This window comes from Lepidochelys kempii, chromosome 7 (genome assembly GCF_965140265.1).
Source record: "Lepidochelys kempii isolate rLepKem1 chromosome 7, rLepKem1.hap2, whole genome shotgun sequence".
Lineage (NCBI taxonomy): Eukaryota > Metazoa > Chordata > Testudines > Cheloniidae > Lepidochelys > Lepidochelys kempii.
This window is the reverse complement of record NC_133262.1, coordinates 1,230,281-1,256,472: the sequence shown is the minus strand read 5'-3', so window position 1 is coordinate 1,256,472 and position 26,192 is coordinate 1,230,281. Positions and strand designations below refer to the sequence as shown.

Sequence of the window (26,192 nt, the reverse complement as noted above, 5' to 3'; positions counted from 1 at the left end):
CTGCTCTGCCCTGACTCTGTCCCCCCAGCCTGCTCTGCCCCAACTCTGCCCCCCCAGCCTGGTCCTTCCCGACCCTGCCCCCCCTCCCCGGGGACTGCTCTGCCCTGACTCTGCCCCTCCAGCCTGCTCTACCCCGGGACTGCTCTGCCCCAACTCTGCCCCCCCCCAGCCTGGTCCTTCCTGACTCTGCCCCCCCTGGGACTGCTCTGCCCCGACTCTGTCTCCCCCCAACTCTGCCCCCCCAGCCTGGCCCTCCCCGACTCTGCCCAGCCCCTGCCAATGATTAACCAGTGAGGCTGTGCCCAGGGAGGGGCCGTGCCCAGGGAGGGGCCAGGGACACACTCCACACATTCCGCACCTGGGCTTGACCCGGGGAGTCCCCACCACCGGGGCAGAGAGTTGGGGGGCAGGGGGAGGAGTCAGTGAGGGGGGGCAGGGTGTCCGCCCAGGCCCCTTTGCATTGCCCTCTGATCCGTCTCAAACCAGCAGCCACGTCTGCCCGCCAGTGGCCCCCACCCTGCCCAGCGCTCTGCACCGGGGAGAGGAAGCAGACGCAGGGCTGGGGGAGGGTGGCTCGGGGCAGCCCTGGCCGTGCCTGTCCCGGGAGCTGTGAGCCGTGCTCCGGTGCTGCCCTAATTCCGCTCCCAGGGCTCAGCGGAGCCAGGACGTCTGGGGATTTACGGCTCAGCCTCAGGGGCCCTTTGCCACGGGACGGAGCGGGCGCAGCTGGGCTGAGCTCTACCCGGGGGATGCTGCCAAGGGCTCGGACTGTCCCGGGGAGCGCGTCCCCCACACTCGCTGCACAGGCCCAGAGCACTCGGGCACTCCAGGGCACCCTGTCCCCGACCCTCCCGCGCCGGGCGCCCGCCCTCGGGGCACCCTGTCGCCGACCCTCCCGCGCCGGGCGCCCGCCCTCGGGACACCCTGCCCCCGACCCACCCGCGCCGGGCGCCCCAGGAATATGTGTGTGCACCCCCTGGGATCTGAGTACAGTGCAGCCCACTTGCCCTGGGAGGGGAGAATATGCCCAGGGCCGAATGTGTGCGGGGACTTACCCAGCAGCAGGAGAGCGACCAGCAGCTCCATGGGCACCGATGGTCCGGCCTGGGGAGAGCAAGGCGAGAGAGTTACGTCAGACTGGGCTGGGCGAGGGGACCGTGGGGTGGAGGTCAGATCTGCAGTGAGCCGTGGGCCCAGGGTGCAAAGGGGAGAGGGGTTGGGGGGGAGGGGAAAGAGACTGGGGGCGATGGGAAGCGGGGTGGGACAGGGCTTCCTCTTCCCTATGCAGAAGGTTTCAGGGCATGGCTCATGACTCCTTCCTGCCAGTCCTGCAGGTGAGAGGTGCCAGGGCTCCCTGGCACTGCTAATGCCCGATGCCGGGGCTGGGCCTTGGTCAGCAGACCCAGGGCACCCATGGGGCTGACTGCCCCAGAAGTCAGGCACTGCTCAGCTACCCCCAGGACAGCACGTGTGGTCCCCCCCCTCACCTTGCCTGGCTTTACCCTGCTGCCCCCCTCCGGCTCTGGGGAGTTGCGGGATCGGGGGGCAGGCTGGAGCTGCCCATGGCTGAGGGGTCCCATGTCTCAGAACTGATGCATGTGGTCCAGGGCAAGGCTGTCTGCTAGTGCCCTGGGGCAGGGCCAGCTCTCGTGAGGGCAAACTGCCCCAGTGGGCAGTGTCCCCCCGCCAGCGCCATGTGGGACGCAACCATGCTAACCTGGGGTCGAGATGCAGAGCAGCCAGCCCAGCTCGGAGCATCGAGACAGGGATTCAGGACACCTGGGTTCTCTTCCTGGCACTGCCCCGACTGGCTGGGGGGTACTGGGCAAGCCCATTCCCCTCAGCCTGCTCCACCTCGGCCCTGGCTCCTGGACCCTCTTGCTGCCCCTGGGCACCCTCCTGCCAACTTACCCCCCGCTGGGCACAGGGCTCTGGGGCTGCAGGAGAAATCCAGGCAGCTTGAGCATTAATGTCGCTGCCTGGGCCGGGCACCTTAGGGCAGCAGGCTCCGCGGGCAGCCCCCTCCCGCTCACCCCAGAGCCGCCCCGGTACTCACGTTTGAGCGGTGCAGCCCGCGGCCCTGGCAGCCACTCACCACTATGGGCTGGGGGAGGGGGAGCTGGCGGCCGGCTGGGGCGGAGGCGGCCCCCGAGAGCGCCCCTCCTGCTCCTGCGAGTCCCCGAGCCCTGGGCGGGCAGCGTGAGAACTCGGAGCACAAAAACAACCTGGCAAACAAGGGGAGCGATGGGTAAAACTAACCCAGCTCCTCTCCCAGGGCAGGGAGGCCGGGACAGAGCGATTCTTATTCAAATCGGGGCTGGGGCTGTGAAAGGGACTAACGGTCTCCAGGCTACGGGAATGTCACAGCCGATTCTTTCTGCTCGGCAGTGCACGCAGGCCAGCCGGGGCTCGCCGGGGCCTCTGGGCCTGAGCCGGCCGGGGCCAGACTCCCGGCTCACCAGGGGCTAGAGTTAGAGTCAAACCGGTCGCCCCGCTGGGCGTGACCCGAGGGAGCTGCTCCCGTCTCGCCACCTCCTGGGGCACAGGGCGCGCTTGGGCGGGGAGGCACCCGAGCTTTCCGCAGAGACCAGCTGAGGGGCCAGGTCTGGCTCCCCCCGCCACTCTGGGCAAAGGGGCTGTGACAAATGGCCACCTAGTGCCGCTTCCTGCCGCGCTGGGGGGGAGAGGGCCCGCTCCTTGCCCCCCGCTGGCCTCAAGCCACAGAGCATGGGAGCAGAGCCGGCTGAAGCCGCGCCACGGCCAGGAAGACAGGAGCAGACCGAGCCCTGCGCCCAGCAGGCCTGGCGCCCGCGTTCCCAGGGTGCTGGCCCCAGCCAGGCAGGAATGTGCATGTTGTGTCTTGCCCCAGGCTCTCCCGGGAGAGCAGCAGGGCTGCGCGTCCCACGGCTGCTGCCACCAGCCTCCCCGCAGCCGCTGGGCCAGGCCGGGGAGAGGGCAGGCTGCAAACAGCCAATGTCCCCCGCGCCCAGGGAGGCTGGGCAGGGAGGGAGCCAGCTCCATTCCCGGGGGCATCCACGCGCCACACATCCCCAGCTCCCTTGGCATGGCAGGCCACTGAGCCCAGGGGACTGGGAGATCTCTGAGCCCAGGGGACTGGGAGATCTCTGGAGAGCAGCTCAGCCCCAGGGGCCGGCAAGGACCCAGGTAAGCCCAGGTCCTGGTGGCAAGGGGCGGGCTTTGCAGGAGGGGACAGCCTGAGTTTGACTCCCAGGAGGGGCTGCCTTAGAGGGCACCACACAGGGACCCCACCACAACTCGGGCTCCCTGCTGCTTTAGGGCCCTGTCCCCTGCCCCGCGGCATGGCCTGGTGGGCAGCCTCAGGGACCTCTGTGGGGCTCAGAGATGGGGCCCAGCCCGGCAGCCTGCAGGACTCCAGCTAGCCAGACCCATCCCTTGTCCCAGCGTCAGCTCTGCCCCCGCGCGGGAGCGGCCTCCCCCGGCCCAAAGCCTGGCTCAGGGACCCTCTTGTCGCCCCCAGAGCTCCCCCCACATGGCTGGTCCCTCCTGCTGCAGGGCGCTGGCCAGGGCAGAGAGGCCTAACCCCCGTGCCTGAGAGGTTTGCCCCTGCCCCGCACCCAGCTGTTGAACTTCCTCCTGGACGTGGGTCAGCCCCATGGACGCTGGCCCAGGCCAGGCACCACGTGGCCTGCGCACCAGGGCATGTGCTGAGCCTCCAGCCGGGGCCCCAGGCCCGGCAGCGCCGCCCCAGGGGCACGGTCGCCCCCCAGGGAATAGCAGCCCAGGGTCCCAGGCCCACCCCAGAAAGGCTGTGAGCCCCAATGGCTCTGTTCCACCCCACCTGTGAGCAGAGCTCCCAGAGCTCCCCCCACGTCTGCGCTGGCCAGGGCGGGACACCACATGGCAGGGGACACACCCACAGGCCTGTCACAGCAGCCCTGGGCAGGGGCCATCACCCTTCCCTGGCTATCGTCTGCCAGTGCACAGGGCACCATGCCCACAGCTCTCTGCCCTTCCAGCGAGCTCTGTGCACCTCCAGGCCTCCCACCCCCGCAGCACTGCCCGGCCTCCAGGCCAAACGCCACTTCCCCCCTCACCGCAAAGCTGCCACCTCTGGGCGGGAGTGGGGCAGCTGTGTCACACAGCACACTATTGTTGGCACTGGCCGGGGCCAGGCCCGACTAACCCATGGAGACTGCCCGCCTGGGACATGGCAGGACACAGGGTTCACGCCCCACTCAGAGGGTCTCCAGTGGGTGAGAGTGGCCAGCCCTGCCCCAGGGAGACGATCAGCCCTTCCCACCCCGAACACGGGTGCTGCTGCAGGAGCCCGCCCCGCCCACTGCAGGGCACCACGGCTCTGCCCACGCAGCGAGAGCGAGCCAGGCAGGGGGCTGGGCTGGTGCCGCCAGGCCAGGGAAGGGCGCGAAGGCAGTATGCAGAGCCAGGGCTGGTACCTGTACGGCCGCAGCTGCTCGGTGTCCCTGGAGGGGGCGGCGCTTGGCCAGGTGGGCACACGCCCGTCCGGGACCCCCAGCCGTGGCCTGCCACCCGCCGCCTACGAGCTCAGCTCTGCTCAGGGCTGGGCTGTTTGTTCCTGCAAAGCTTCCCTCCCCCAGGCTCCTCCTCCCACCACGGGTGCCAGGTGGGGCGGGCCCAGCGGCTCAGCCAAGGTGAGCGGGAGGCCAGGTACAGCGGCTCTCCCAGCCCTGCACACAGGGGAGAGGCCAAGCTGGAGCTGGGCCGGGGGAGTGAGCCCCGCACCCTGAGCTGCCAGCCCTGCTCCTCGCTGCGAGGGAAGGGCAGCATGGGAGGGCATGAGGCCTGGTGCCTGCAGGAGCGCCTGCCCCGGCCTGCCCAGCCCTGCCCTGCCCAGGCCTGGCCCGGCCCCAGCTGGCCCTGCAGCCATGGGGAGGGACGGGGACCTCAGGCTGCGGCTGCAGCGGGCGGGGAAGCTCGGGCGGCAGGCAGGCCCTGGGGCTGGGGCCGTGCTGCGTGCCAATGAGTGCCCGGCTCTGCCTGCGCAGGGCCCCCAGGGCTGTCCCCACGTACAACACTTGGACCACGTCTCCTGCTTGGAGCCGCCCGTCGGCCAGCCTGACACGCGACTGTTGGTGCCAGTCAGTGCCGAGCTGCCTGGCTCCGGCCCGGAGCCGCCTGGCGTTTGGCGTGAGATGGCCCCGGGAGTCACGCAGCGCAGGGGGTGGGCACCGCCGCCCAAGGCTCGGGCCCGGCACACCCCACTTTGGCTGCCTGCAGGCAGCCCCCAGCCCCTACCCGCTCTCTGGCACCATGAATGGTGCTGCCTTTGGTCCTGCAGCGAGCCCCTCCCTCGGTGTCGGGCCGGCCCCCGCTGGGCATGGCCCGGCTCTCCGAGGGAGTGCTCCCGGCAGCCGCCGGCAGACGCGCAGCAAGGCCGTCGCAAGTATTCCCTTCCCAACGGGGCACAGTGACCCTGTGCCCAGCTCTGAGCTGCCAGCCACGTGCAGACGCCCTGAGATTGGCAAGGAGCCACAGCTCCCTATGGAGAACACCAGCAAGCCGACGCCATCACCGGGCCTAGCCGGCGAGTCGGGAGGGGCCTGGTACCCCAGCCAGGGGGGTGTCCCTGACAGGGGGCCAGGCCCAGCCGGCGAGTCAGGAGGGGCACAGTACCCACAGCCAGGGGGGTGTCCCTGACAGGGGGCCAGGCCCAGCCGGCAAGTCAGGAGGGGCACAGTACCCACAGCCAGGGGGGCGTCCCTGACAGGGGGCCAGGCCCAGCTGGCGAGTCGGGAGGGGCACAGTACCCGCAGCCAGGGGGGCGTCCCTGACAGGTGGCCAGGCCCAGCCGGCGAGTCGGGAGGGGCACAGTACCCACAGCCAGGGGGGCGTCCCTGACAGGTGGCCAGGCCCAGCCGGCGAGTCGGGAGGGGCACAGTACCCGCAGCCAGGGGGGCGTCCCTGACAGGGGGCCAGGCCCAGCCGGCGAGTCGGGAGGGGCACAGTACCCGCAGCCAGGGGCGGCAGGTTTGTGTACATCAGATGGGATGTATTGCCCGAGAGTAAATGCTAAGCTCTGCACCAGCAAGCCGGCCCTGCCCACGTGCCAACGACGCTGGGCATGCGCCCACGGCCGAGAGCCCACTGCCCTCATTCCACCACCCCCAGCCACACACCTCCCTGGAGAGCCCGGTGCAGATAACGGGCCGGCCCCTGGACCCCCTGGCTGTCATTGAGGTCGGTGAGCGGCTCCCTGGCCAGCAGCAGGCTGGTTGCATCCCGGTGCAGCTCCCCCAGCCGGTGCATCACGTGCAGCTGCCGACTCCACCGGGCCACCCGCTGCATCCTGGGCGTGAGAGCGGCGCCTCCCAGCCCGGGCACCTGCAGGGGGCAGTGCCATGGGGGAGTGGGGAGAGACAGAGTATGGCACCCACACACGGTGCGGGAGAGCTCGCATGGTGGGGGAGGGGGCAGGGGGTGCCTTCATGTAACAAGGTGAGGGAGGGGCGTGGGGGGCCCTTATGTAGTGGGGGGGGGCGAGGGGGTCCCCTTATATGGCAGGAGGGGCATGGGGGTCCCCAGCCCATACAGCCTTGGTGCCCTGCCAGGGACAGAGTGGCTCTCACAGACCCGCCAGAGGGGGGACCACCTTTGTGGGGTAGGAATCGGGGCAAAGCCAGCTCTCACCCATGGCAATCCCATGCGCAGGGACAATCTGTGCCCCAGCCCAGGAGCCCCCTCACCTGCTCGGAGAGCGCCCGCCCTGTCCCGGCCTCTGCCGCCTGGCTCCTCGTGCAGGAATTGCCAGAGCTCCTCAGCACTGGCCCCTGGGGGAAGGGGCACGTCCAGGCCAAGTGTCCCAGGCAGGGCCTGGTGCCCAGCCCTGGCGAGCCCCAAGCCCAGGGCCCGCGCTCACCCTTGGCTGGGGGCCGCAGGGCTGCTACTATTTATCCAGCCAGCCATGGCCCAATGGCTGGAGCCAACCTGGCCAATGGGCAGGGCCCGGGACAGGCCCGTGAGGCTGGGAAATGGACAGGCCCCAAGGCAGTGGCGTGAGCAGATCAGCCTGTGCAGCCAGCCCAGGCCACGGGGCTCAGGATCTGCAGCCAAGGCCGTAAGTGCTGGCTCCTGGGGCCAGGGGGCTGGGGCTGGGCACCTTACCTCCCACTGCCTCCAGCAGGCCCTGCTCCCCAGGGCTCCTGCACCTCTCCAGGGCTGGCGGGCTCAGGAAGTATTCGGCTCTTTCAGGGCCCAGAAGGCTGCGGGGAAGGAAGCAGGTCACAGCACGCAGCCCAGCACCTTGCCTGGCCCACCCCCTTCGTCCTGCCTGCCCCCACCCAGGATGGGTATGTGCCACCCCCCGCCCAGGCCCAGGATCCACCCAGTTTGCCATGGCCCACCCTATTCAGGACCTAACCCACCCGGAATCCACCCAGGATCTGGCCCACCCCACTCAGGCTCCAGCCCACCACATCCCTGCCCGGCTGGTGCCCACGAGTGCCCAAGCAGCCATGGTGCCGGCCCTGCCAGGGCGCCTGGCATCTCCTCTGGGGCCGCACTGGGCTGGTTGTTCCATGGGGCGAGCCCAGCCCACTCTGCCAATGCCTGCAGGGCTCCCCTGGGGAGGGGCTCCCCTCCTTCGCTCACCTGTACAGGTACTGCCGATAGTCCAGCGGGGGGCTGGCCAGGGGCTCCTCCTCGATCCCCTGCAGCCTCTGGCTCTTGCTCCCCTTGCAGGGGGCTTGGCTGCTGGGTGCTGCCTCCATGGGGCCGGACACCTGGTGCCCCCATGTCACGGAGTCCCTGGGCGATGCTCTGGAACTGCTCCCCACGAAGCCAGGCAGGACTCTGGGGAAGTCTCCTCTCTCTGAGCAGCCTGTCTGCAGGACACACAGCTCCCCTGGCTTTCCCCTTCCTGGGTCTGACCTCGGAGCATTCAGCATCCTCTGCCCCTCCGTGCGCTTCCCCCAGCGAGTCCGCTCATGCGGGGCTCCTGGGGAAGCCAGAGGGTCCTGCACCCCAACTCCACAGACAGACGTGACTCTCAGCCAGCCAGTAAAACAGGGGTTTATTAGACGACAGGAACATGGTCTAACACAGAGCTTGTAGGTGCAGAGAACAGGACCCCTCAGCTGGGTCCATTTTGGGGGGCAGTGAGCCAGACAACCCCGTCTGCCCTTCACTCCATGTCCCGGCCAGCCCCAAACTGAAACTCCCTCCAGCCCCTCCTCCTCTGGGCTTTGTCCCTTTCCTGGGCCAGGAGGGCACCGGATTCCTTTGTTCTCCAACCCTTCAGCTCTCACCTTGCAGGGGGGATGGGCCCAGGCCATCAGTTGCCAGGAAACAGGGTGTCGGCCATTCTCTGTGTCCAGACCCCTGCACACACCTGCCCTCTAGGGCTCTGCAAGATAATACACCCCCATCCCACCACCTAGATACTTAAGAACTGCCTAGGGGAAACTGAGGCACCCCCACACTATTCAGAGGAAACATTAAGAACAGTCCCACTTCGTCACATCCCGCCACTGGGACTCCACTAGAACAGAGGGGGAGGGGCGAGGAGCAGAGGAGACCCCCTGATGGGGAGCTAAACCCTTTGCCATGGTTCCCCCCCTTCACTGGGCCCCACCCCATCCCCATCACAGTCATGGCTCCCTGCCCCCCGCCTCACCCCAGCACTCAGCCCCCCTTCTCCCCTGGATTCTGAGCTGCACCTCATCACACAGGGACCCAGGCTCTGCTGGGGAGTGGGGAGAGCCAGCCCCCCCCCATGGCGAGGTCCTGGTGGCCCCCGGGCCCTGGCTCGCAGTCACTGGGCGCATCTCACCTGCAGGCCCCGCGGTGCCGGCCTGTTGTGCAAGGGTTGCCATGGCACCACCATCTCCTCCCGCCCGGATGACCGGGCAGCAGAGCCTGCGGGGCAGGGGGCTGGTGGGCACCAGGGGGTGGGCACCAGGGGGTGGGCAGGGCACTGGCCAGGAGCGTTGGGGTCAGGGAGGGAAGGGGGGCTGGGCTGACCCCACATGGCGGGGAGGTAGTAAGGACACACTGTGGGTCCAGCCCCTCTTGCTGACCCTGGGCTGCGGCCAGGCCCCCACCAGCCGGCTCCTCAGAGCCCCGTACGGCCAGGGCTTGCTGGGGGGACACGGTGGGGGGGGGCAGAGAAATGGGGCTGCAGAGCCATAGCCCAGGCTCACGCTGACCCCTGTTGGCTCCCTGTGGCTGTCTGGAGCCGGGACCGCCGTGGGCGGGAGGGCTGGTTCTGGGCTGCCAGCCCGTCCCCAGCCCAGGACGGGGGGACGCGGGACACCCCAGAGCCAGGCAGGCCTCTGTGCTCAGCCTTTGGCTTCATTTCAGCCACATACACCCGGGAACAAGTTCCACCTTCTGCCCCTGCCCTGGCAGCTCTGCCAGCCAGCGGGTGCCTTGCTCCTTTTCTATGCTGACCGGCCGCAGGTCCGGCTGGGCCCAGCTCCCCCGGCGGCCAGCGCCCCAGCCCCACCAGGCCAGGCCAGGGCTCCCGGGAATCCGGGCTGCCCAGCACCGCAACAGGCAGGGATGATTGCCAGCATTGCTACCAGGCCTGCCAGGATGGGGCCCCAGCAGGCCGGGCACTGCCCAGCACGGGCCCCCTGTCTGGGGAAGCTCTCCAGGGGGGTCACCAGTGATCTGGAGCCACGCTGACTGGAGCCCCCCCCCCCAGCCCACCAGGGTACCTTAGAAGAGCCTGAAACAGACCCCCTGCCAAGGGGGGGCAGCTATGCCACAAGCCAGGACCTACTTGAGACTCCTCGGCAGTCCACCAGCAAAGCGTGCTGAAGGGGAAGGCCCCGGCTCCCGGATCAGCGTGTGCAGACACCGACAGCTGGAAGCAGGGTCTGAGTGGCCTTTCGTGAGGCCCCCGGAACAGCAGCCCAGGCCAAAGGGGTCGGGGGGGGCTCCCACCTGGTGACATGATGCTGCTTAGCAAGTCCTAGTTGCTCATTGACCCTCCCGCCCTCTGTTTAAAGGCTGAGCTGGTCAGACTCCATTGAGAGGTTCGGGGGCTGAGCTGGAGAGCTGCAGAGGGGACAGCGTTGCTATGAAAGATGAACGCAGGGTCCCCACTCCCCAGTGAAATGGCTAAGGCCTGGGCTCCGTGGTGAAACCGCAGGGCTGGAGGCAGTGAGAGCGTGTGGCATTGCTCGTCCCCCGGTTAGGGGTGGGAGGTGACCTGCTGTGACGCACCCCTGAATCCTGGGCCTTGGCTGACTTTGCACCACCAACTGTGAGTGGGGGGCAGTGGCTTGCCACGTTAAAGGGACTTTCGTCTGCTGGACTGTCACACTGCCAGGTGGGAAACTGAGGCAGAGGACACAGCCCAAGGCACTCAGTGTGGGGGCGGATGTTACTTCTGGCCACGTGCTTTTGAGCTGTTGCAGTTTGCCAAATTGATGCTGGGTTTGTTCCCTTTTAATAAAACTTCTCTGGTTCTCCACAGGCTCAGTGCATGCGAGAGAGGGTGGGGTCTCCCCAAGCTGCCTGGGGACGGTGGAACCCACCGTACGGGGCAGAGGCTTGCTGGTGTGTGTTGCTAAGAGGAACCCCTGCACACTGAACCTGGCTTTTGCGGCTGCTGGCACCAGCTAGCAGAAGAGTAACAGTGTTTACACTGAAACATGGCACCCGGCCCATCCCCACGGACACAAGACCCAGGGATTGGGAAGAGCTAGATACAACCAGGGGAGCTGCTCTCTGCTTTCCATTCCCTGGGGGCTGGGGGACACAGAGCAGTTTATGTGCACAGGGATAACCCTTCTTCCTACGTTTCATCCAGAGCTCAGGGAAATGCTCTGCAGTCCTCGCCCGCAAGTCTCTAGGGAGAGCTGCCTTATTTCTTCCTCTGTGGTGGGACCCTTTCCCACCCTGCTCCGTTTGCTGACACCAGTGCAGCTGGGTTGCGTGTGTGACCCAGGGGTAAGGGCGGCTGCAGAGCAGTGATGGGCAGCTGGCCTGGGGAAAAGTGATCCTGGGAATGCGGGAGGGGAGCGGTGGTTTCTTTCCCTTTCTGGTGGGAGTGTAAATCCAAGGCCACACCTGGCTGTTTTATCAGCAGCTGCTGCTATTGCAGCCTGCAGAGAGGGCTCAGGAGGACCCTACTCCATTCCCCAGGCCAGTGCTGCAGCAGATCAGGACCAAAGGGCTTGAGTCTGGAGAAGGAAAGAGCAGAGGGGGAAGGGCCCAGGAGTCCAGCAGGACAAGGGAAGGGAGATGCACCAGGACATAATGGGGCTTCTCATGCAGAAACCCAAATGCTGCAGGTCCAGAAACCCCAGACTGCCCCCATTTTGAGGTCCTTGGAGGACTTCATGGTAACAGCTCCCATCCCAGCTCAGGGAAAGCACACCTGGACTCCCAGGTCCACCAAGGGCCACGAGTAGGGCTGGATTGCCCCTGGCTTTTACCTCGGAGTCTGACAATCCTGCATCCACCCTGCAGTTCTCCTGGGGAACGAGCAGAGGAACAGGGCAGTTTCGCTCCGAGCAAAGGCCCAGGAGCAGGACGAGGGGCAGGTGAAAGCACAGCCAGGACTGCACATGCAACCGGGGAACCCCCCCAAATACCCATCACCTCGCTGTTCACATGCAGCTGGTTCCTGGCTTTGCATGTACTATCCAACAAATGTACAGGCTCGGGAACGGGCATGTCTACACCAGCTAGGGTGACCAGATGTCCCGATTTTATAGGGACAGTCCCGATTTTTGGATCTTTTTCTTATATAGACTCCTAATACCCCCCTCCCAACCCGATTTTTCACGCTTGCTGTCTGGTCACCCTAACACCAGCCAGGGCCTCCATCTTCGAAAATTCAGTCCTCTGCACCAGTCAGGAGCTGGGCCCCCTTCTGCTAGGTGGCCAGGCAAGAGAATGGCAGATGAAATTCAGTGCTGCCAAAGGCAAGGTACTGTGCAGGGGTGGGACTGCTGCCTTCCTCAGCCACAGCACAGAGCCACCCGGGACCATGGCTCGAGAGTTCCAACCCCGCTGCTCCCAGGGAAGCCAAGGGGCAGCACCTCCCCCAACCCCTTTTAGAGGTGGGCCGTGATGGCAGAGGCAGAGCCGGCGCCCAGTGCAGGAAGCTGAACAGATGGAGGAAGGCATACAGACAAGCCCCGTATGGCACAGCCCCTCCCAGCTCCTGCCCTGGGGAGCAGCGTCCTAACTGTCAGGAAGGGGGAATAGTGGAAGCCCTAGCGTCCTTCCCTGGCTCCTGCACCTGGCCACTCCTGGTTTCCTGGCAGGACAGTGACATTGTAACACATCACTATGAACACTTCCCTTGCAGAGTAATTCCCGGACAGTACATCCTGGACACCTGGGCCTGCCCGGCCAGGCACCTCGGGCCTTCATGGGCGCTGCAAGAGAGAGAAAAGTTAATGAGCTGTTGATGACGCCAGGACAAGATGCTGCGTTTGTTTGGGTGCATGGTGTTGGACTGGCTGACGCTGCTACAGGGTGCCAAGGGGAGCAGGGCTCGTAATGCTGAGTGTTAGAGAATCAAGCCCCGTGCAGCAGCCAATCACACCCGAGGCTCTGCCCCGTTCACCTGACAATGTGTTAGTCATTACCACCAACAGCAGCAGCCTGGCCAAGGGCAAGGAAGGGCCCAAAGAGGAGCCGGACGCAGCTGGCTGGGTTCTGAAGCACCATTTTACTGAAGGACGGCAGGGCCAGATCGCCTGCTCGTATTTCATAACAAAAAGTTCACTTCATTTAAGAAAAAGAGACAGTTTGGTTCTGGCCAGTTGCCTCGTAAGAGTGGGACAACACGACCACTGCCCTTCACTGAACAGCCTTCCGAAGATACACAGCGAGCCCAGCAAACCACTGACCGCGCGGCAGAAACACTCCACACACACACCAAAGGGTAGAAAGTTCACTCCCGGCACAAGGGGGCCAGTTGTTTCAGATTCACAACATAAGCAGCACTTGGGGTCCCTCCTGCAGGCGATCCCGCTCCCAAGCTGACAGCAGGGGCGGCAGGCCCGGGACAAGACCCGCTGGCAGGAAAAGGCCCGCTCGCTCTGGGGACTAGCACTCTGCTGGTACAGGGCTGTTGAATTCACACACAAAGAGAAGATCCATGGCAAAGCTGGTGGCTCCAGTCTAAGCAGAAGCAGGCTAGTCACGCTGCAGCAACGGAAGGAGACCAGTTCTCTCCCAAGGCTGCTGGGCAATGAAGAACAGTTCCCAGCTCACAGGCAACAGAGTCTCCCTGTGTCCCGCTATCCCACGGCTCTGTGAATAGCGCCCATCGGAAATGCTGCAGCAGGACACTACAGGCAGAGGGGATGCCAGTGTCTCTCCAGACATGACACTAACTGCACCGCTTGGTAAACTCCAGGTGCCAACTGGCATCCCTTGCGAGCTGTGGCAGGAGGCGTATTTCCCAGTGCTCTGTATTCCCGTCTGTGCCCCTGGGGTCGGGAGAGGTGGTTCGGAGCAAGGCTGTGGCTGTACGGCGCCTTCTCTGTCACTGCAGCACTGCGCACCCGGCTTTGCCCCGGGAAGGCCCCAGACGCCCTCCGTGGAGACCTGTGCGCTGCTACAGGAACTGAACGGGATCATTAAGACACCACAAGAGGGATAGGCTTGGGGATAATAAGGCCTTTGAGGGACTCCTCAGGGCAAGGGCTAATTACCGCCTTTGGGGAACTTCCTTTGGATGCTCATGCTCGGACGAGATGCGCTCCTCTTTCTCGTGTTGTCGATCGGAAGGATCGGCACCGCCCGGGCAGGGCTCTGGGCCACGAGCGCTGCAGAGACAAGAGTCACATCAGCCCCCTTGCCGCTGCAAAGCGAGGGAGGACGGAACCCAAACGTGAGCAATGCCCCCAGCCGCCCCTCCATGGCACAGCCCAGAACCCACAAGGCCCGATCCACTCAAGGGAAAACTGTCTGGAAAGGGCTACGCATCTGAGAGCTCTCTGGTGCTCCACAGCCTTCGCTGAGCTCAATCCCCCAGAAGCACACGCCATGTACAGAAGCCAAACAGGCCTGCCAGCCACACACAGCCAGCTTCTTGGGTTTCCCTTAATCCCAGCTCCTCCCCCTCGGCAGCACCGGGCACTGCCCCAGCAGAGCTCAGGGCCAGGGCGCCGGCTTTGTAAGCTGCTGTTACACACACAGACCCAGAGGTTGGTGCTTTGCCCTCCCAGCAAGGCTGAGCACCTCCTAGGGGCACAGCACTCAGCCCCTTCTCCAAGCCGGCACCGTGCTCCTCTCCCTCACCAGCAGTCACGGCCCCTCGGACCCATCCAGCACAGCTCAGCAAAAGACACGGCGGCACCCAAAGGGAAGAGGAACAGTGGGGTAGGGGACAATCTGCCATAGGGCATAGTCTCTAGCTGCTGGAAGGCATCTCCCCCAGACCACAGGGGTCGCAGACATCAGCATCACTTTAAATCCTGCACAATGAACACACTCACTTCTCCAGGAAATAAGGCTTGCGCTGGTGAATGGAGAGTCCGCCCCCCAGTGCTACAGAGAGGGGAGAAGAAAACATTTTCCTCTTTCCCCAGGCATGGACTGTGTGCATGGCCCTGCACTCGGCGTCCAGGCAGCAGCTGGCCCGGTCCGTGGGGGTTTTCATACACCCACTGGGGAGCGAAAACACTAAAGCAGGAGCCTGTTATGGGAAACCACACTTGGCACAGGACTCCCACTGACTAGATTTCAAACTTGCAGCTCCCCGGGCTGGCACAGCTGCTGGATCAGACCCTCACACCCTGAAGCGAAGGGCCTACAATGCTGCTTACTTCTATCCTCAGATAAATATGCACAGGGTCTCCCCAAGTGCCCATTCCCACCCTCAGGCTGGGCCGGGGAGACGCCTCTCGAGCACTGTTTGTGACTGAAGGTGCAGTCTCCGCCACCCAGGAGGAAGTGCTGGAGAACGCTCGGGAGGAAGAGCCCCGCCACAGCACTGCTTAGCTCTGTTTACATCAGGCAGCTAACACTGACCGGTAACTCCTGCCCACGCTGCTTTCCCCTCTGCCTTCTCTGGGGTGCACACAAGCTCATTTCCCCGGGGCCACGATTTACTTCGCTCTGGGCACAGCACGGCACCCAGCAGCTGTGCCACAAAGCCAATGCTGTCACTGAGGTAAACCAGACCAACAGAAGAGGTGTTTGCCAACCATCCCCCTCGAGCCCACCAGGAAGAACCAGAAACCCAGCCAAACAAATGCATGTAACAGTCTGGATTTGTACCAAGGCGAGATCTCTCCAGGGAGAGCGAGGCACTGAGCGGGGTGTCAGGAGCCGAGCTGGTACATCCTGGAATGTAGGGCAAAGACGGATCAATCCAGCCTGAAGCGTCACCTTCATCAAGGGCCTGTTCTGAGAAGTGTTCAGACAACGGCCATTTACATGCACTCTGCTCGTGCTCAGCCACTAACCACCACTCCACGGACGCCTCCCCTCCAGCCACCAACAGGGTCAGGACACGGCACGCTACAGGGTGGGCTACACAATTGAAATAGTTACAAAATCATCCCTTCGTTTTGCACAGCAAAGTGCTCTAGAGATTACATACCAGGGTCACTCCTGCAGCCACCTCTGGGGTGGAGCACACAGCGGGTCTCTGCCAGCGACACCATACAACATGGTTTGCAGAGAGGGAGCAAAGGAGAAATTCCTCTCATTGGAACTAGAGGCAGGAAGATGCAGCCTGGTCACAACACACCTTTGCCTTAAAATTTCTGCTCATTAACAGCAGATTTTCAACCAAATCAGACCCCCGCCCCCCCTTCACTGACCTGCGCAGACACATGCTCAGGTAGCTGCTTTCCCTGCAAGAACTGATGGCCTCGCTAACACCTACCACAAAGAAGGAAGCGCAGGGGCCCCTGTCCTGGGTCACTTGTGACTGGTGCAGCCAAGTCAGGCGGGTGAAACACGAACTCTGACTCCTGGCTGGCAGGTAAGTCAGAGAGGAAATGACCCCCGGAACGTGGTTACGGACAGCCCTCTGCAGCCCTCATGAGAACACTGGTAGCATTAATCCACACAGAACAAGCAGTGCTGAGCACGCGGCTTTGCCGGTACCCAGGAACAGTACCGCCAGACTAGGCACTTGGAGGACCTATACAAAACAGACTGAAAACAACCTCTGCCGAGCTCTGCAGGGCAACGCATTCTGCATTTACTGGCTCGGTTCCAGATATGACCCTGTGGCCACCCCAGCTCCCTGGCTGCGTACACATTTCGGGTCTGCCCGAAATGCCAATCAATCAGTAAGAACGATCCTACAGGCCCTTACACCTCTGTGCCAACCCAGCCCCTATGGGCAGGAAAGGATTATCCCCAGGCCTAAGGGCACACAACAAAGCTGTAAAAGGCCATGCCTCCTCTCCTGGGCGGTGGTGGGAAGGAAGAGCCCATACCCTCAAGTCCAGCACTGTCTGGGCAGCACCCTCACAAGGGGGCTCCGTGCAGACAGGTCTCCAGGGGCTATCACAGTAACAACCCGTGGCATGGAGCTGCATTCTGTCTGCACCCCCTCTTGAAACAATGAAGGGAAGGGGTTGGCGAGTGGGCTATCTGCACTCCCCGCCTGCACTGGACCAAGCCCCTGAACGCTCCACTGCACTGCCATCTCTGCCCACGAAGACCCTCGAAAGCTCAGACACCTGCCCTGCTGGATTCTGGGCAGGAAGAACGTATTTCAGTGCCTATCGCTGACACACACAACCGACTAGTGGCACACGAACCAAGCGGAGAGCCACAGCGACCTCCAGCTCTCCCAGGAACCTGGGCGGACCCCCTTTTCCACACACTGTAGGAACTCTGAAGCAACGAGCGGGGAGGCCCAGGAGTGTGGAGGCAACAAGCCCCGTTTGACGTGTGCAGTCGCAGTGGGGGAGAGAAGCATGAGCTGCCTCAGGGACATGGCAAAGATTTCGGGAGCTGAGTGATGTGGGGAGGCAGGCAGCAGAGTGCTGCAGGGGGTAACAGACAGCTGCTCACCTATAGAGAGAGGACCTAGGCCTGGATTCAGCCCTGGGTATAAGCAGGTGCATTTCTCATTGGCTTCAATGGGAGCTGAACTCACCTCCGCAGGTTCCTAATCTGCATGGTGAGCGAATCTAAGGCTAAAACAGGAAATAACCCTTCAGTGCCTTTAGAGCAGAGAACAGGAGGCCTTGTGGCAACGTAGCGACCAACCCATTTATCTGAGCATCAGCTTCCGTGGGCTGCAGCTCACTGCAACGGAGGCACTCAGTGGACAGTGAGCTGTAGCTCACGAAAGCTTATGCTCAAATAAATGGGTTATCTCTAAGGTGCCACAAGTCCTCCTTTCCTTTTTGCGGATACAGACTAACACGGCTGCTCCTCTGAAACCTGTCTTTAGAGAGGAGAGAAAAGGAGGAATGAAGCACTGGGTAAGGCAGCAACCCAGAGCCCACTCAAGACTGGGAAGATTCACTGGAGGGCAGGTTATTTCTCAGCCTGCTTGAAAAATGGGGAAGGAGCTGAGCAGAGGGAAGGGAGGGAAATGGGAAAGATGAGCCAGGTCTGGTAAGTGATCAAACAGCCCCTGCTCACCCAGTGCCACTCCTGCAATGGGAACACTTTGCAAAATTGAAACACAAGGACTGTGAAAACAAAGAGTGAAAAGGAAACATTTCCATCCTATAGCCAACCCGGGGCAGCCACTGAAGGGCACGCACTACGGTGGAGTGAGCACCTGGCCAGCAATGGCATTAGCAGCTAGCAACTCACGACAGAGTGACTGCTGTGGGGCTGGGAGGGTGCTCCACAAATTCCCAGGTGCTGGCTTTCCAAGGAAGCAACAGCTATGAGCCGCCATGCGAAGTGGAAGAGCAGATCAGCGGAGCCAGCCAGCGGTTTGAGCTGCTACGCCAGGTGGGACACTGCACTCGATGGCCTGGGGTGGCTGAATCCACGGTAACACGCAGCACATGGGAGCCCCCAGAGCCAACCCATCCCAACCTCCCGGAAGGTGCTCTAGGCATCAGCTGGCAGAAGGCTGGGGGAGCTGGAAAAGCCTGATTTCACTGGCACAAGGGAAAGGGAAATCAGGCCCCAGCGTCCAGTTGGTGCGGCAGGCAGAGGAGCATCTCTGACACCCCCTGCTGCGGCCTATGCACTACGGCTTAACATGCTGCTCCCTCACTGGATGCCCAGCTTGTCCCTGCATGCAAGAAAGGTGCGACCTTCTGGCGTGCTTGTGTGTTAACAACCCAGGGCCTCCTGGAGGAGAGGAGACACATTCCCAGGAGCGAGAGGTGGGGACCTCCCACAAACAGCCTCAGCACTTTGGATCAACTCTCCTCCGGAGAAGGGGGGAGAATGTCCCTTTCAGTTTTTATGGTCTCTGGATCAAGACGCCCTGCTCGTCAAGTGCGAGATGACGAAGGCTGTCTCTCTGTGCAGGGCGATGGTCACACCCCCTCCAGCACTGACAGCTGGAATTTTACAATAGTTCACATGCAATTGGCAGTCCGCTTCCAACAGCAAAACGTAGAACCAACAGTAACCAGTGAAGGCTCTGCCCTCAGATCACACCCAGCAATGCAACTGCAAGTGCGATTAGCATATTCCCAGCCCGTACCTGCCAGACTCTCCCAGTGAGGAGGGAAGGAGGCACCTACCCCTTGTTTTCTCATGCTCCCCTGAACACAGAACTAAGCACGGAGACTCTATGCAGAGAAAGATTTTATACCCTGCAGCAGATCACCACCCTAAAATCCCAGAAGAGCTGGCAAATCTGAAATCCAGGATGAGAAATAAATATACAGTGGCTTAACCCCACGCAAACCACTCCCCAGAAACTAATACTGTATTCTCTTGAAATGTTAAAAAAAATTGCTGGAAACTCGTTTTATGAACCTGCTGCTGCTGCGCTCTGGTTCTCATCCATACCCATTCCACTGGAGCCAGCAGAACGTTAGCAAACACTCGATACATTCAGAATCACAGTGGGCGAGTTCTCGACCAAACCCGAAGGTCAATGCAATGTTCAGCAGCACGCAAGTGGTGACAGTCTGGCCAGGAAATAACAAGTATCCGTGGATTGGCAGCCCCAGATCTTGGTTTGACAACCAGCCACAAATTCATTTTTTAAGTTAACGAACAGGGCATAACAGCACCTTTCCCGTGGTGCTCTTTGGAAGCAAACCCGCAGGAAGTGTTTAGCGTTTCTGCTAATAGCGAAAGGTGGGCGGCACCCAGAAGCCGTCAGACAGACTCAGCGCTAACAGCCCAATCAGCCCTCCCCTACTTTCCATTTTCTTTGAAGAGGTCATCTGAACAGGATAGACCTAAACTCATCTACGAGCTGGTAAGTCTCCATCCGGCATGGTGTTTCCAGAGACAAATGTGTGGCTATAATTCTGTCTGCTTCTGAGCTTCTCAAGAGAGCCCAGAACAGACGGGTAACAACACTGATGATGGGAAAGAAACCCTGGCACCTTTCGACAAAAAACTGACTGACGGGCAGGTAAAAAAATAGGTATGGAACCAAAATCCAGAGGGGCGGAGGAAATGTGTCTTCAGACAGTGCCAGGGCATTGTGTGTGTATAGATATATAGATATATAATAAAGTTATAAAATTTGATCAAAATAAAACCAATAAATGTACAGCTTGAAAAAGAACAAAATATCACAGTGCATGAACGTCATGAGAAAGTCACGCGCTCCCCACTGCACAGACGTACGCTCCACCACGTTCAGAAAAGCACAGCACAGAACGCTAGCACCTGGCTTCGCTCAGCTCACCACAGGGGCTGGGAGTCATTGTCCTGTATTTCTAAACATGGGTTTGTACTCGTGCAGTCCAACTCTGCAGAATGTCACCAGGCAGCCAGCAACAGCCGTGGAGCAAGCTGCCCAAAGTCTGCAGGTACCGGGTGTGATACTGTTGCCGGACACTAGAGAATGGAAGTGGCTCTTACATATTTCCACAGCCTGGCAGCTGGTTCACACTTATATATTTAAGAGAAAAGTGACAAAAGGAAGGAAGGAACTCAGGGGACATTGTGAGAGGGGGACAATGGCTGAATTTTGATCACAGGGGACAGGTTAACCCTAAGGATCTTCTGTGCTCTCCGCCTCACTTCATCGTCTGATGACGAGCTGTCCACCTTAATGGCCCGGGATCTCAGCAGGTTCAAAGTGCTCTGACCTAGTTCAGGTTTATTCATGGCATTTTTCTTCTTCTTCTGTGGTGCTTCTTTCGCCTCCTCGGCTCTTTTCCTTTTCTGCCCAACAGGTTCCTGACTACTGCTGTCTTTCCATTCAGTTCTCCCCACTGGAACTTCCTTGGCTTTATTTTTAAAGGCCTTGGACTGTGACCCCCCACTGCAACACTGAGATGAGCTACCTGTAATCCTGCCATTCAGGATTCCAGATGCTTTGCAAGCATTACTCTCCTTTAGCACCCCACCTTTAGTTCCCTTCAGAAGTGTTACAGCTAGAGCGGGAGATTCTGGCGCTTTCTTAACTACGTGTTTATAGCCTTTGGGGTCTAACTGCCCCGAGGGTAGCTTAGTGTTCTGCCTCGAGGCACCCGATGCCTTGAGGAGCTTCAGGTCCGAGGGGGAGATTCCAAGATGCCCTGGTTTGAATTTGGACTCCAAACAGGATGCTGTGGCTTTCAGTGGGACCAAGGCTTCTAGAACGACAGAGAGTCTCATGGCTGGATACACGTCAGGGTACATATTAGCTGGGAAGCCCATTGCTGAGGCCTTCGATGTGCCTGACCGTGTCTCTTTCAATGAGTTCAGCAGCAGGTTTGTGGAACTACCTTTTGAGACAGGCTTGGTGCGGACGTCAGGAGAGCAGACTGAAACCCCCGCAAGTGTCCCAGGAATCTCTGCTGTCACTGCAGGGCTTCTAACCGGAGCTTTACAGTCAGAGACAGCAGCGCCGGTGCTTGAACTGTCTTGTGTGCTCTCGAGTGTCTGGCTGGGAGTAGCCGCCGTGCAGGAGCTGTACCCATACACATCCTTGCTCCTTAAGATTGTGGGCTGGTGGCCTTCCTCCTTGAGGCCTTGGAGGAAGGCCACCAGCTGGGTCTCGGTGTCTGAAAGGTCCTTGGACATGGGGTTGAAGACTCGGAGGGCTTCCTCCAGGGCTTTCTGTCCTGCAGAAGAGATTCTTGACCAAGAGTGGACAGCTTTTTCTTCCACATTGTTCACCTCAATATTCATGGCATTAGGGTAGTAGGAGCTTCCAATAGGTCCAAATTCCTTGAAAACCAACGCTGGACACCTCAAAGGGAAAGAGAAGACAGTTAGCGCAACCCAAACACCAATCTCCATGCCTCTAAGGGAAGGCTACGGAGAACCCTCCACAATGTTAATGCCAGTGACCATCTAGTCTGACCCCCTGCGTAACCCAGGCCAGAGAACCTCACCAAGGGATTCATGCGTCCAGACTAATCATTTGGGATTAAACTACCACATCTCTTTTAGAAAACCAGCCATGCTTGGTGTGATGATTTCAAGTGACGGAGAACCCACCACACTTGCTAGGGCAGCTGTTCCAATGGTTAAACACGTGCACCTTATCTTCAGTCTCACACTTCAACCTGCAGCCACTGGCTCACTCTGCTCTTTGTCAGCTACATCAAAGAGCTCTCTGCTACAGAAATCTTCTTCCTGCCTCGCGCTTACAGACCAGGATCAAGCCATCTCAGCATCTTCTTCAGTAAGCTAAAGAGACTGAGCTACTTAAGTCTCTCACTATAAGCCATGTTTCTTCCAACCCTCTGACCATTCTCTGCTCCAGTTTTTCAACAACCTTTCTGAAGTACTGACACCAGAATTGGATCCTATTCCAGTAGTGCTCTCACTAGTGCCACAGACAAAGGCAGTGTGACCTCCCTCCCTCCTCCTACTTCCTATTATTCCCCTGTTTATACAGTCGTCTGCAATTTGCTGTCACACAAACCGTCATTCATCCAAGGATGCTCACTCCGCAAAGACGATACAAAAGTGCTTTTCACTGAGGCAAGAAACCACAACAGAAACCCAGCTATGAGGTAGGAAATCTAACCCACTGGAGGCTTGCGCACATGGGGCTGATGGCCAGCCCTGATATTACCTTTAGCAGCACTCAGCTACCTACCCTGGGGGAACGGAGATAAGAGCTGAGTACAGGACACACCCCCAGAAAGGAGCCATCATGGCAGAACACTGTGCTGGAACTGGAAGGTAACTAAAGTCATGTGACACTAGGCCAGCAGGCTGAAGCCAACACAGACGCAACAGGCTGATTCTATGCTGGAAATGGCAATTAAAGGCTGACAAATGCGGTAAAAAGTGAAGAGTTGGTAAAACCTGTAGCTGCTGAGACACCTCTCGAACCAGTAAGAAAGTGGAATTCAGTGTTCTCAAACATTCCCTTCAAAGACTACCACCTCAGATAGATTCCACAGGTATTCTCACATCCGCAACCCCCTTCCAGAATCATTATTTTTATTACCAGAGCACGTAGGAGCCCTAGTCATGGACCACAGAGATGGGCCCTGCCCCAAAAAGCTTCTAATCCAACTATAAAATGAGACCCAGCCGAAGGATCTAGACAGACAAGGAGCACAAGGGAACAGTGAGACAATATGGGTCAGCATGATCAGCAGTGGTCTCTGCAAATCAACAGCCAAACCGCAGTCCATTTGTGTGTAGGTCTCGTGGCCAAGGAGAGGTTAAGGAGGGGTTTGAAGGTGGATAATGAAATAGCTCGGGGAGGGGAGAGGGGGTGTTACAGGGAGCTCCTCCCAAGCATGAGGGGCAGCGCAGAGAAAGCATGTGTAGGCAATGGAGGCTGACCTCACGGGCCAATGGGAGATGGAGGTCGACATCCTGATAGTAAATGAAAGAAGATAGGGAGGGAGGAGATAGGCCATGAAGGCAAGTAGCTTGTGTTTGGTAGGACAGAGAATGGGGAGCCAGTGGAGGGATGCAAAATCACTAACATGTTTTGAAAAAGGTGCAGAATATTCAATCGTCATCTGGGAATTGGAACCTGCACCAAGAACAAAGATGGCCAGCACACCTTACTGTGGATTTTTGAAATGCCATTTTAATACAGAAACAGACCAGGAGGTGTTCTTACTTTAATATATATTTATGTTAATAAAAAGTAAAGTTTAAGAAGTGACTGACTTATACAATGTAAATGATATCTCGTCTAATCAACAGCACTGTCTCTTGCTGAACCCCAAGTTTGTTCACCCACATGCCAGATGATGCCCTCAATAAATCAAGTGATGCCACGTGCATCCGCTGGGATGGCGAATCTATGATTCTATAGAAAAATGACCCAAAAGGTCCATACTCCTCGAGTAACCAGAATAGCTCTTGGCCATCAACATAAGGCCTCCAAACACAAAGAGGCAATTTAAAGTATTAACAAGACAAACCCTGGAGACAGGTTCAGACACCTTCAAAACGTGTGACGATTCCAGAACAAAGAGGATTCTGCAGAGTGAATAACCTGGCATTCTGCATGAGTGATCAGTGGAAAGGAGTTAACTCCTCAAAACTCCAATGATATTTGGAAGAGGCAAGCAGAGATTTCTTAGAAAGGCTGTGTCATGTGGCTGAAGGCCATAAAGGGGGTATATTTAAAGACACAATCTGCACAGAAAGAAACCAACTGAAAACCTCCCTATGGCAAGGCCATTCTTTGCCCTTGGCTTCTCCTGCCATTTCATGCTCATTAAAAGCTCAGCTCTGCAAACTTTCCCTCCTAGGGTGACGTGCACATTCCTAATCAGCACATCCTACACAGACACCAACTAGCAGCCATCTCCCAGGGCTTGGGGGTGAAAGGAATTGTCTGCATGACTCTACCTTCTCAAACTGAGCCATTTGCATCACTTTTTGAGTAGCCAGGAGCCAGGTTAGAGAGATGGGGTTTAGGCATGGCAGCCCCATTCCACCCAGCCTACCCATCGACTACCTAGTGGCTGAGAATCCACTGCTACATAACAGCGCTTCCTGGGCTCAGTATCCCAGCCACTGAAGCACATTCCCATCCAGAACCCAAACTGTGCTCAAGAAGCTAATCAGTCCCTAAAACATCATCAGCACCCAAGCCACTGGGAAGGACAAATGAAAAACAGCAGCCAAGTGAGCTCCGGCAGATCCCGGCAACACTCACTCTGCAGTGAAGAGTTCACAGCTAAGGCAGGCTCCATGCGGGGGAGACTGGCTGTTACAAAGCACAGTCTGAACCCAGAGAGAAGAGACTGTGCAGCCAGTGGGACAGATTCACTTTCTCCTCAGTGTCTAGAGTACAATGAAATGTGAGAAAAATCTCTCCACCAATTATCCAGCAGCAGAAGAGACATCTGTTCAAAGAGCAATGCGGAAAAACTGCCCGACCTGGGGAGAGAGGAGCCAGAGGATGGGGATGGCCTGGCACTATGTACCAACCCATTAATGAACATAATGACAAGCGGGCAGAGGGGATTAGCTCTCCAGTGGGGCGCACACCCCACAGCGGGCAGGTCACACCTGCCCAAAACAGATTCTGGAAGGCTCTGACTCTCCTACCCTTTGGCAATACTTGGAGAGTTTGTTGTGCCAATAAAGTCTCATTGACCTGAGGGCGTACGCAGCACAGGGCGGGTCACAGATGCACTGAACCGCTATGTGTTTCTTTCATGGCCTTGTGGCTACTTTTTATGACTACTTGAAATTATTCGCATTATTAAGAGGATCAACAGCCTGTGACAGAATCCCCAGAGGAAAAGCCACCCAGAGCTGCCCGAACCCAGAACCGCTCCTGACCCCTGGTGACACTCCTGCCCCCCCCACTCAGCACTACGTGACTCAGGAACGCTGCTTGTACCAGGCTGTGTTTGGTGCAGACAACATGTGTCACAGGAGGTTTTAAAGCTGGCCCATCTGCCCAAGAGAAAGGTCGTCACTCCTAGCTCCCTGTTCCCCCCAAATGACCTCCCCGGCTACTGCATCCTTCCCACCCCTACCCAACGCCCCGTCTCACCACAGGCCCAGAGCCAACTCTCTGGTTCTTGTAATGCACGAGTATGGGTCACGAACAACATGGGGGGCAAGTACTGACTGCATCAGTGAGCCTGGGGGACAGGGTGGATGGGGAGCCCTCTGAGGGAAGGTGGCCCACGGCTGTGGAGGAGGGGCCTGAGCGTCTCTTGGGAATATAAGGCAGAAGACAGATGCTGAGGAGAACAGGTCACTCTGGGAGACAGGGTGAGGATGGAGGCCCCCAGGACAGGGCAAATAGGAGATTGTGGGGCAGGACTGAGCAGTGGGCCAGGCCGTGGGGCAGGAGGAGCTGGGGGGGGGCAGGGCCAAAAGAGGAGCAGGCTGGGGCTGGCAGAAGAGCTGGGGGCAGGGCCGAGGACCAGGGCCATGGGGCAGGGAGGCCGGGCAGTGGGGCAGAGGGAAGGGTCGGGGGCAGAGGGCCGGGCAGAGTGGGGACCGGGTGGGGCAGGGGGGCGGGGCAGAGTGAGGGGGAAATGGGGCAGGGCAATGGGGCAGAGCTGGGGGGGCGGGGCAATGGGGCAGAGCTGGGGGAGGGGCAGGGGGCGGGGCAATGGGGCAGAGCTGGGGGGGCGGGGCAATGGGGCAGAGCTGGGGGCGGGGCAATGGGGCAGAGCTGGGGGCGGGGCGGGGGCGGGGCAATGGGGCAGAGCTGGGGGGCGGGGCAATGGGGCAGAGCTGGGGGAGGGGCAGGGGGCGGGGCAATGGGGCAGAGCTGGGGGCGGGGCAATGGGGCAGAGCTGGGGGAGGGGCAGGGGGCGGGGCAATGGGGCAGAGCTGGGGGCGGGGCAGAGATGGGGCGGCTCGGGACGGGGCGGGCTGGTCCCGGCGGGCGGCAGCGCGGAGCCCGGCAGCGCCCCCGCCCGGCCCCGGCCCAACCTACCGGCCGCCGCGGAGCCCGAACCCGCCGCTGCGCCGCCGCCGCTCCAACATGGCTGCCGCCGCGCGCCGGAAGTGCCGCCCGCTTCCGCTTCCGGCCCCCGGCCCCGGCCCGCGCCTCGCCCCCCCCGAGCCCCTGACTCCTCCCACTGACCCCCAGACCCCGCCCCCAGCCCCCCCATGAACCCCCCGGCCCCCAGTCCCCTCCCACTGACCCCCCCAGACCTCGCCCCAGCCCCCCCATGAACCCCCCGGCCCCCAGTCCCCTCCCACTGACCCCCCCAGACCTCGCCCCCAGACCCCCCCATGAA

General features: G+C 60.4%; 3 protein-coding genes across 8 annotated transcripts in view; all 3 read right to left on the bottom strand.

Annotated features, from left to right (window-relative positions):
- LOC140914013 (laminin subunit beta-2-like) overlaps positions 1–2,138 on the bottom strand; it is a 48,122-nt gene extending 45,984 nt beyond the window's left edge. For both annotated transcript variants that reach the window (XM_073350836.1, XM_073350837.1), the window contains exons 1-2: positions 2,057–2,138; positions 1,056–1,104 (exon numbers count right to left, since the gene is read on the bottom strand). In XM_073350836.1, coding sequence (XP_073206937.1) covers positions 1,056–1,086 — 31 coding nt within the window. In that variant the 5' untranslated portion in view covers positions 1,087–1,104; positions 2,057–2,138. The remainder of the gene's footprint in view (positions 1–1,055; positions 1,105–2,056) is intronic.
- A 2-nt stretch (positions 2,139–2,140) lies between these two features.
- Positions 2,141–18,574, bottom strand: LOC140914015 (uncharacterized). 3 transcript variants are annotated; one of them, XM_073350844.1, is made up of 7 exons: positions 12,548–18,574; positions 12,218–12,356; positions 9,743–9,906; positions 7,609–7,841; positions 7,123–7,220; positions 6,138–6,342; positions 2,141–2,225 (listed from the first exon to the last, which is right to left on the bottom strand). In XM_073350844.1, exons 2-6 carry the CDS (start codon positions 12,261–12,263, stop codon positions 6,191–6,193), a joined length of 693 nt encoding a protein of 230 aa, XP_073206945.1. In that variant the 5' UTR covers positions 12,264–12,356; positions 12,548–18,574; the 3' UTR covers positions 2,141–2,225; positions 6,138–6,190. The 3 variants fall into 3 exon arrangements, with proteins under 3 accessions (XP_073206945.1, XP_073206946.1, XP_073206944.1); XM_073350845.1 differs by having other exon boundaries at positions 9,743–12,356; XM_073350843.1 differs by lacking the exons at positions 9,743–9,906; positions 12,218–12,356; positions 12,548–18,574 and having other exon boundaries at positions 7,609–8,579.
- Positions 18,575–19,549: 975 nt separating this feature from the next.
- CCDC71 (coiled-coil domain containing 71) lies at positions 19,550–25,958 on the bottom strand. Of its 3 annotated transcripts, none has more exons than XM_073350841.1 (2): positions 25,886–25,958; positions 19,550–21,241 (listed from the first exon to the last, which is right to left on the bottom strand). In XM_073350841.1, the coding sequence occupies exons 1-2, from the start codon at positions 25,933–25,935 to the stop codon at positions 19,996–19,998; spliced, it is 1,296 nt and encodes a 431-aa protein (XP_073206942.1). In that variant the 5' UTR covers positions 25,936–25,958; the 3' UTR covers positions 19,550–19,995. The 3 variants fall into 3 exon arrangements, with proteins under 3 accessions (XP_073206942.1, XP_073206943.1, XP_073206941.1); XM_073350842.1 differs by having other exon boundaries at positions 19,550–21,233; positions 25,886–25,953; XM_073350840.1 differs by lacking the exon at positions 25,886–25,958 and adding an exon at positions 24,986–25,357 and having other exon boundaries at positions 19,550–21,233.
- Positions 25,959–26,192: the final 234 nt, after the last annotated feature.

What these genes read in the sequence shown, in the direction of transcription:
- LOC140914015 (XM_073350843.1), bottom strand. Translation starts at nt 8,291, where the DNA reads ATGGCCTGGGCCCATCCCCCCTGCAAGGTGAGAGCTGAAGGGTTGGAG. An exon ending in TATCGGCAGTACCTGTACAG is followed by an intron (nt 7,221 to 7,608) that starts GTGAGCGAAGGA and finishes CCTTCCCCGCAG; the next exon opens with CCTTCTGGGCCCTGAAAGAG. An exon ending in CCTGCTGGAGGCAGTGGGAG is followed by an intron (nt 6,343 to 7,122) that starts GTAAGGTGCCCA and finishes TGCCCCCTGCAG; the next exon opens with GTGCCCGGGCTGGGAGGCGC.
- CCDC71 (XM_073350840.1), bottom strand. Translation starts at nt 25,046, where the DNA reads ATGTTGTTCGTGACCCATACTCGTGCATTACAAGAACCAGAGAGTTGG. An exon ending in GAGTTGGCTCTGGGCCTGTG is followed by an intron (nt 21,234 to 24,985) that starts GTGAGACGGGGC and finishes TGAGGTGTCCAG; the next exon opens with CGTTGGTTTTCAAGGAATTT.